Source organism: Silurus aristotelis, assembly GCF_946808225.1.
Source record: "Silurus aristotelis genome assembly, chromosome: 2".
In the NCBI taxonomy this organism is placed as follows: Eukaryota; Metazoa; Chordata; class Actinopteri; order Siluriformes; family Siluridae; genus Silurus; species Silurus aristotelis.
The window spans coordinates 17,187,571-17,197,201 of record NC_139575.1 but is presented as its reverse complement, the minus strand read 5'-3'; the positions used below and the strand labels follow the sequence as shown (position 1 = coordinate 17,197,201).

Sequence of the window (9,631 nt, the reverse complement as noted above, 5' to 3'; positions counted from 1 at the left end):
TTAGATATCTTTTAAGATGATCAGGAACAGTGTCCAAACTTTTGGTGTGTGGAATATATGCGATTATGCAATTTTAAATGTATTATTCTAGCAGTGTCACACACAGTTTATTGTTCAAACAGTGAAAGAATAGTCTTAGGTATCTTGGCTGATAAGTATAGCATGATATATTTAAGAATTAACAGTCACTGGCAGGCTTCTGAGGAAAACACTTGGGTCTTGGAATTCAGAGGGTATTCAATGCTTATGTTCTTAATTCTTATTGCACTTCGATATTCTTGTTCACAGATTGCATTCAATAACATAAGTATGCATACTCGCCTCACTCACCCTTGAGTTGAGCTTTCTCCTGTTTCAGTACTAGATAGTGGAGAGATTGTTGCAAGGTTTTTTCTGTATAACTTCTAAAATCAGAATCACAGCACTTGTATAGTTTCGGCAGAAAATTATTGAAGGTTTTTGTGTGCACAAGTGTGTTTGCTCATATTCACTTTACACTGTTGCACTGCAGTCATGTGATTGACAACAATTTCTAATCCACACTCTTACCCTGATAGCAATGACTGACTCTTTTCTAGAAAACAACATCTGAAATGTGCTAAACTGGCCCAGTCGTAAGTGGGGCCTGATTTGGACTCAAAAAGTGTGTAGATATAATTGTGACAAAACCACAAAATTCACTTTACAATTCACTATGTACATATTCACCTTTAGATATATATACTATTTAGATATAGTCACACACATGCTCACACTCTACCATGTATATACATACAGACGGACATGACAACTGATTTAAAGCTTGTTACTGTTTATTTCAGAATTTTAGACTCTGAGTTTTAGAATGTTTTATACCTTGTTAAGCATTGTGTATGTTGTCTTACGGACCCTCAAGCCTTTTGTCATTGCTCTTATGTAAACTAGGGTACATCCAGATACAGGTAAAAACCCTGATACTGTGTGGAGTTTTATTCAGCCATCAGCCTTTGCGAACACTAAAACTGACCAAACAAAAAGTTTAGTAAACTATGTCCCAAAATTAGAAACCAATAACATTATTGAGCACATTAGTGTACTAGTAATTGTTTAGTTATAAGAGAAAGTTGAGTGAATAAGACTTTAGTGGAATGATTGGGGGAGAAGTGAGTTTCTGGCATTGAGCACTTTATGTAAAGAACAAAAACCGATTGCACTGGCAAATCCTTTGAACTGATGTGATATATATTAACTGGCTGCAAGCAAATTAATACTAATTGTTCTTAATTATATATGATTGAGAATTGTCTTGCATCTCTTCTGTTCTGTGACTTGGCTATATTTTACAAACTTTATTTGATTATCTAAATCTAATTATTGGTTAACTTTGACACCATATTTTGTTTGCCCAGTATTTAAACACCAAACAAAAAAATCAAACTTGTACCTTGAGTGTTTTGATATATCTGGAATTGTTTTATGGTGAAAAGGTGTCTGTATACATCAGGTTTTTTCTGTGAATTTCTTGTTTTGTCTTGTGTTGTAATATCACTATATAAATTTGAATCATGAACATGTGTTTGAACCTATAAAACAGAATTATAAATAGCTCTGTGTGATTGAATAATTGTTCTTGTGATTTTAGGACATGGTTATAGGCAGAAGAGTTGTTCGTTCAGTTATCAGCCACTGATCATGTGTACTTTTTTCTAACTTAACAAAAATGTTACAATGCAGAAAGACTCTAACTTGGTGGTGTTTATTACTTTTGAAATACATTACCTTACTTGATCCTTTTTACATTTTAAGGTTAATTGAATTCAGAAGCATCAATTTGTTTTTTTTCAGTGTCCAATGAAGGACAATTCGTTACTTCATTTTTTTCATGAGTTAAAGTCTGATATACTTTATTTATTGTAAACATTTACATGAAGTTTTCTTGCTTTGGCCTGTTCCTTTACCAACCTGTCCACTAAATGCCTTAAAGTGTATATTTTAGTCAAGACATAATTGAGCAAAGGATATTTAGATAGAAGCCTTATTTTCCCTGCCAGAGGTGCATTTAAATGTTTTTGGTGTTATTTTACTAAATATCTTTTTAATACACTTACATAAATATTTATTAAATTTTCGCTGCTTTGGCCATATCCCTATAGGTTTTCTCCAACATACGAATTTTTTTCTGCCTGTGAGTCGTTATGCATCTTACTTCTTATTTCAACCTGTGCAAACTTCTTTACCTTTAGTTTTATTTAAAAATTTTGCATTTGGCCCATTTTCATAGACCTAGATTCAAATTCACTTCTGCTGCTGTGGTTCTTCTCGACTCCTTTACCTACCTTATTCATCCTGATGCTCTAGTTCTAGAGTTTTCTGCATTGGTGACTCACTTTCTGCTGATGTAGATGGCTCCACATGAACACAGCAAAGATTTACACTTGCCAAATTAAAAAGTTTTTTTTCTTTTCTATATATTCTCCTACTGAACATTTTTTCAGCTTTTTTGGCTTTTAAGTCTGGCTCCTCTTAAGGTTTCTTTATTATGTAATCTTATGTCTCAATTTGTTCCTGTCTAAATATTATTTCTTCCTTGCTCACTTGGGATTTTGGGATAAAGCTCCATTGTGCCAATGTATATACACATAAAATTGAATTTGATTAAAGCAGTTTCAGGCTTTTTTTTTATTTATTTTTTTAACTTTTATTTCAGTGTCATTTCATTTGAATTTCTTTGGAAGATTAACAAACGACATTTGAAATCTTGTTTCATGTTTTATAAGCTGTGGGAGAATCATTCTTACATGTTTAGCCCACAGCCTAATTTTCTTTTTGGTATATGGAATCATTACATGAATTATTCTTAAATGAACAGGTTTCTGATCATTGAAAATCAGAGAACAAAAAAGGGCCTTTATGCAAGATTCTGAACAAGTCTAAGCAAAGTACATTTAACTGAGTACTAACATATACAACTATTTGAACTGATCAGAAGACATCGTTTACAATGGTATTTTGCATGCAGGCAATTTAACTGAATATGACAAGAAATGTGTGGACATTTTTAATCAGTGTCTTGTAGTAGTCGTTCTGGTAGTTCATTTAGGCTCTGCAGTTGATGCTGTGGAGGAACATCCGGATGTTTCTGGAGTCCTTGCCGATCTAGGAGATAACCTCGAATACCTAATGATCGAGAGGCAAGGTAGTCGTTTTTGTAGTGGTCCCCAACATGGACTACGTATTTGGCTGGTACCCCAGATTTTTTCAGCGCTTGGACAAAAATGTTTGGGTCTGGTTTGGCCACACCAGCCTCTTCTGAAGTCAGCAGAAATGAGAAATGGCTTCGGAGGCCACATCCTTGAAGAATTCCTTCAAGGCGCCTGTCAAAGTTGGATACCACACCCTGCTTCATTCCCAGAGCTGTGCAGGACTTTAAGGTGGAATTTGAGTCTGGGAAAACCTGGAGATAGACTCAAATAAGATTAGCTGCTTTTGGGCAAAGTTTGATTACCGATTTATACATCTGATGCTTGTAAACATTGTTCACATTAAACTTGATATTGTTAAATTTCAGAACTGAAATTCAAAGATACAAAACTAGACAGCAGTGAGCCTTCTAAACTCAATGTTAAAATAGTAATTAAGCATATTTGTATCTTTTACCTCCCAGTTCTCTGGACCAGAAAAACTATGGTAAAGGTTGTTGGCAAGTGTGTCAATCAGTGCAGGGTCCTGAACCCCACACTGTAAGAATGTACTCTTTACCAATCCTGTCCACCACAGTTGACCATTCATACCCTGAGCAATGCCATAGTTTGGGTAGAGATGCGAGCGATTGCGGTAAGCTTCCCTGAATGCGGTCTCTATCTCTATGGCTGGTATCTTCAGTCCAGAACGCATGGCCTCATTACAGTACTGCTCTCCGACAGAGTGGCGCACCTTCAGGAGAGTGTCTTTTATATCCCATAAAACCCAGCGTACTGGCACCCACATGTCCCTACAACCAGAAAAAGTTAGGCAGGCATCATTATTATTAAGCAAATTACTAACTACTAATATAATAATTCCTTGTAGTACACTTTGCTTCTTGAGATATATATATATATATATATATATATATATATATATATATATATATATATATACATATATATATACATATACACACACACACACCACCTGTGGTTAACTGTGGCATGAGTGTTAATTGCCATATAGATTGCTATGAGTATTTCTGAAACTTCTGATTTATTTAGATGTTCACACGAGTTTGTAGACTACTAGTGAGGAAAAACAAAAAGTGAGCTAATGCTAAGTGGATGGAAACGCTCTGTTAAGAGAATTCAGAGGAGTATGGCAAGTTTGAACTTTTGAGTTGACAGGTAGGCCTTGTTGTGTGTGAAAATTCCCTGGAAATCAGCATGTTCTCAAATACTCAAACCAGCTCATCAGGCAGTGACAACGATGTTATAAGTTAATGTCGCAGAGATAACACCTGTTTTTCCTCTCATTCAGGTGTTTGATGGTGATCTGTGTCTGCATAATTTTATGCACTGCACTTCTTCCATATTATTGTTTACAGTAAAGGTGACATCGTTTATAACTAATTGTCTATATAAGGTTATAAACATGACAACTAGAGCTTTCTAAACTAAAAACGCTTCACTTCCAAGCTACACCGAAACCTGTGAAAATATTCATAAAATAATGCAAAGTAATTGAAAATATGCAGCTTACAAACTAGTTCGAGCACAGCTTCTTCTTCGTGTTTATGGCATATTGGAGTATATGAACAGAGTGCCGCCTAGTGGACTACACGGCAATGAGCATAGAGATAAAATGGGTATGATACATGCTCTGCATAAGAGCGTCTATCAAAACGCCGTAAATGTTATTGAAATAATGTTTTGCTGTAAATATCACAGGTCTATTCATTTTAAAGGCCAAAAATATATATTTAACACATTAAGAGGACCATCACAGGCCAAACACCAAAATTTTGTTTCCTATTAACACAACATAAATACAATACGATCAAATGATAGCAAAAGAACTAAACATAGATTAAATGCAGGAAATGCAAGTAAACGTTAAATATCTACATTTGAAATGTACAAAGTATGATGTCAAAACCTTCTGACAAACCATTAAAATCTGATAAAAAAGGTCTATGTATCAAGTTTAAAATAAATAAATCGAATGTAAAACATGCAACAGGTAACAAAACATTGTTGTTGTTGTTTTTTTTTGCATTGTTTATTGCAAATATTGAGACAAAGTGTATTTCTTTTACATAATCTTTTTACAATTGAATTGAAAATTTTTTTTAGCACTCCTTTTTTTCTGTTGTATTTTTTGGGTTGTCATTTGACTCTTATATAACAATATACAATAATTAAGCCAGAACACAAATATCCACCATAGAATAATTGGTCTTAATCCACCTTCAAAATTAAAGGACATTAGAATTGCTTGGTGTCAACAGATGTTCTGCAGAAGGACTCTGCAGTGATTCTGCTTTCTCCTGGTTTACAGACTCTAACAGACTAGTCTCTGATTGGCCTGGAGTCTGTGTTGTTGAGTTTGACGGCTTGACAGCTTGCCTGTAAATGTCATTCTTTCGGATTTTCCGGGTAGTATGGCGAAAGTTTGCAATGGCTGGTATAATATCGTCAGCAGACCAGTGATGGTGAGTCAGAGCATCCTCCATTTTAAAAGAACCGTCCCGTGTGCGACGTACCTTGGTGCAGACTGCATTAGTACGCAGTTCCAACCCCACCTCGTGCACCACTTTCCGAAGGAACCGCTGAGTTTCATTCACACACTGAACCTCTAAAGCATTTTAAAAAACACACAACAAGGTTTTATTCAATATGACTGGCAGGAAGAACCAATAGCAGAAGATTCAAGAAAGCACCTATTTAGTGTCCATCAAGTATTTTGTTTATAGGCCATCTTGCCTGCAATGCTGTCACTGAAGTGTGCACTGCAATATAGATGTATGCTTAGATGTATGGATGTTCTTACCCAGTGTGAACCGAGGCGGTTTAAAGTGGAGACATCGTAAGCCAGTTAAAATAGGAGGACTTTTATCCTGTGGACGCAACAGCCCCTTCACTGCCAGCTCATAAGCCTCCTGAGTGCTCAGGTCCACCTGCGAGTACCTGAGTAAAATGCAGCACACATACATTTATAAAAAACACAATGTGTCAAAGTATTGCAACTGCTGTATTGTAACACATTTCAATCTATCATTTGTACAGCATCATTTAATATTTTACTGATTTTGTATCTAAGTGACTCACATTATTAAAGCTTTCTGATTGGCTCCCTGGATCATTGCCAATACTCTCTCTAGCTTGTCAGTTGTAACATGATCTAGCAAAAGATAAAGGAAAAATGTCAAAGGAAGATGCTTAAGGGGATAGGTGAACATTAGACCAGATCTGTATTTCTGATAGTCATTTATTTATTTATTTTTTCAGGGAAGAATGACTACCGGATGTGCTTCGCTCTATAACTCGTCCAGTGTAAGTGAAATCATCTGTAGCTAATCCAAACTCCCCTTCCAGTGTGTACTCCTGCAAACAATAAACCAATCAAACTTCCTGTCTAAACTATTAAGCGTTTTGTTTCGCTTTTCTGTTTATATTGAACAAATATTTAAGAGAGTCAAGCTTTAGCCTATGCAAACAGTAAAATGAAATGCTTGCAGTTGCAATAAATATGGAGCTTTCTGACATGCCTGTATTGATTAAGTGTAGTGTATTATTTATTTAAAACCCAGCCAACCTTCTATATTTTCTTTGGAAGAGGGTTTTAAATGTTTAACAATAACACCTCCATATTCCCCTGAGGGTGATATGAGCACACCTATACAATAAGCAATATTAATATTTACCCTGGTTACATGTAATCTGTACAAACTCTCCAGGGCAGTGTTTCCATTACCCAGACCCAGAACTAAAAAACAAAGAGGACAAACAAACAAGCAATAAAAGATGCAAAAAATAAGAGTACCCACCCTAAAACAACAACAAAAAACACTACAACAACTATTACAAACCAGATGCTAATTATTAAAACAACTGGCAAATGTTATTACCAAATGGTTTCCGTTATGTAGTGGGTTTAAGTACATGATTAAGTCATCATGAAACCAAATAAATGATTGTAGGATCTTACTGGAATCTAATGAATGCCTATTGGTGTCCTAATGGCCTTTATAGTTATCCAGTTGATACCTACATGTGATCTACAAGGTGTACTATTGATCCTTAATGGTGTACACTAGACATATAACAATTACTGTTTATAGTCTATATTTTATTTTATTTAACTATGTAAATCATGTAAACACTGTATATCCTGCACTTGCTGTTATTGCACTCTGGTTAGACCCAAACTGCATTTTGTTGCCTTGTACTTGTACATGTGTAATGACAAAGTTGAATCTAATCTAATTACATCAGTAGAAACCCACATGGACTATTACAATTTTTATTAAACCTAATACAATTCACATGAGAACAAATTCAGAGAGTTTATTTTTTCATCATATCAGTGTAAACACATTTAATGACTATTTAAAAAATATAGTTACCTAACACTCCGGAGGAAAATGCATCTAATCGATGGCCAACTCCAACACGTATCTTATGAAACCTTGGTCCTGTCACTGGACAAACAGTAGAGAATGAGTGTTTCATTCTTCTATACAGAACTGAGCAGTTTAAATATAATGTGAAGGGAGTCTAACCCAGAGGATGATCAGACAGAGCAGGTAGATTGGATTTGGTGACAGTGAGCTGGTTGGAACCACTGCAGTCTCCACTTGGTAAAAGCTGAAAGTGGACCACAGATCGCTGAGGAGCTGCAGGACACGAATTCAGCACTTCACAGACAGCAAAACGTGAATGAGAGAGAGAGAGAGAGAGAGAGAGAGAGAGAGAGAGAGAGAGCAGATAAACAGGATGTGGGAGAAAGTGTTTTATTACAAAATTCATACATCATCGCAATGCCATGTCTGCTAGATTGACATAAATGCAAATTTGTAACTCATGTAATGTACGTGAACCACAGCATCCATACCTTTCAGCAGGTTCGTCTCTACCGTGTCCCGGACATGTTTCCAGTGAACACCTTGTGGTTTGTACACAGCGAAAAGCCCGTCAAGTTTACTGAAAAGGCGTGCAGCTGGTGTAGCCATTACACACGCAGTTTTTACGATAATAAAATCGCTTTGTTTAGAAACCGAATGAAGTAAAACCTCACAGTTTTAAAGACAAGCATCTAAGCAAGTATCATAAAGCATGTTTTTCTTCTTCTACGTTTTCTGTAGTGTTGTGTGTGCCTAACACCGACCTCTACCGATCGGAGTTGGACTACGCTACAAGAGCAGCGTGAAATACTCATTTACTAGTAAAAGTCTTTTAAACCCAGCCATCAAGTCAAGTCAAGTCACGTTTATTTCTATAGCGTGTTTCACAACGGACATGGTCTTAAAGCAGCTTTACAGAATTCAACAGTTGAATGATGTGTATTTATCCCTGATTAGCAGTCATGGCAACTGTGGCAAGGAAAAACTCTCTTAGATGTTATGAGGAAGAAACCTTGAGAGGAAGCAGACTCAAAAGGGGAACCCATCCTCATTTGTGTGATATGAAGAGTGTGATTATAGTCTTTATATAATACAGAACACTGGAGGGTGAGAACTACCATGAGCACTGGAATGTAAGATTATAAGTGTTCCTTTCTACAGTCTTATGCAGCCATTTGAGATTATGGAACCAGGAGCTACTGAGCAACTCATAAAATTGCACAAGCCAGTGCACTCTTAGTGCCGGTCCCAAGCCCGGATAAATGGGGAGGGTTGAGTTAGGAAGTCCATCCAGAGTAAAACATGGCAAATCAAATATGCGAATCACAAATCAGAAATTCATACCTGATCGGTCGAAGCCCGGGATACCAACGACCGCCATAGTTATTGTTAGCCAACAGGTACCGGTGGAAATTGGGCTACTGTGGGCTATAGGAGGAGAAGGAGAGGAGGCAGATGTAGAGGACAGAGAAGTATGGAGACGGATGATCCGCTGTGGCGACCCCTAATTGGAGAAGCCGAAAGAAGACGAACACTATAAATGGTCTTTTGGTAAAAATACTTGGTGAAGAACTTCATCCCAGGCTGTTGATTTTTTATATTGGTCAGGATCAAAGTTGGTCCAGACCATATACTGTGAACAGTGGCACAGACAGAGGTATTTAAGTGGTTAAGGCTCTGGGTTACTGCTTGAAAGGTCTGTGTTTCAAATTGCTGGTATATTTCACTGTGCTGTAATGTATTCCTGAAAAATAAAAGCTCTTCTTCTAACAGTTGGTGTGAGGTGTGAGAAATCAACCCAGATGGGATGGGAGGACAGGCCATCACAGTGCAGCCTGCACACACATACACACAAAGAAACTATTATAAGCATTTCAATATAGCCAGCTCTCCACTTTGCATGACTTTTTGACACTGGGAAAACAGAGTCCAGAGGAAACCTACATAGACATGAGGAGAACATGCAAAACAACACACAGTCCCTAAGCAAAGGACACTGGAACTGTGAAGAGGCAATGCTAACCATATGGGGATGTAAACCAGTAAGTAAGCACATGT

At 36.7% G+C, this 9,631-nt stretch overlaps 2 protein-coding genes across 2 annotated transcripts; both read right to left on the bottom strand.

Annotated features, from left to right (window-relative positions):
* Positions 1–2,651: 2,651 nt before the first annotated feature.
* Positions 2,652–4,770, bottom strand: hdhd3 (haloacid dehalogenase-like hydrolase domain containing 3). Its single transcript, XM_083521601.1, has 3 exons — positions 4,711–4,770; positions 3,637–3,970; positions 2,652–3,433 (listed from the first exon to the last, which is right to left on the bottom strand). Exons 2-3 carry the CDS (start codon positions 3,964–3,966, stop codon positions 3,038–3,040), a joined length of 726 nt encoding a protein of 241 aa, XP_083377727.1. The 5' UTR covers positions 3,967–3,970; positions 4,711–4,770; the 3' UTR covers positions 2,652–3,037.
* A 452-nt stretch (positions 4,771–5,222) lies between these two features.
* Positions 5,223–8,344, bottom strand: trub2 (TruB pseudouridine (psi) synthase family member 2). The gene is given in 9 exon segments (XM_083521439.1): positions 5,223–5,465; positions 5,468–5,805; positions 6,001–6,137; positions 6,279–6,351; positions 6,473–6,554; positions 6,875–6,936; positions 7,577–7,651; positions 7,733–7,867; positions 8,065–8,344. Coding segments are annotated over 9 exon segments (1,050 nt in total). The 5' UTR covers positions 8,183–8,344; the 3' UTR covers positions 5,223–5,435.
* Positions 8,345–9,631: the final 1,287 nt, after the last annotated feature.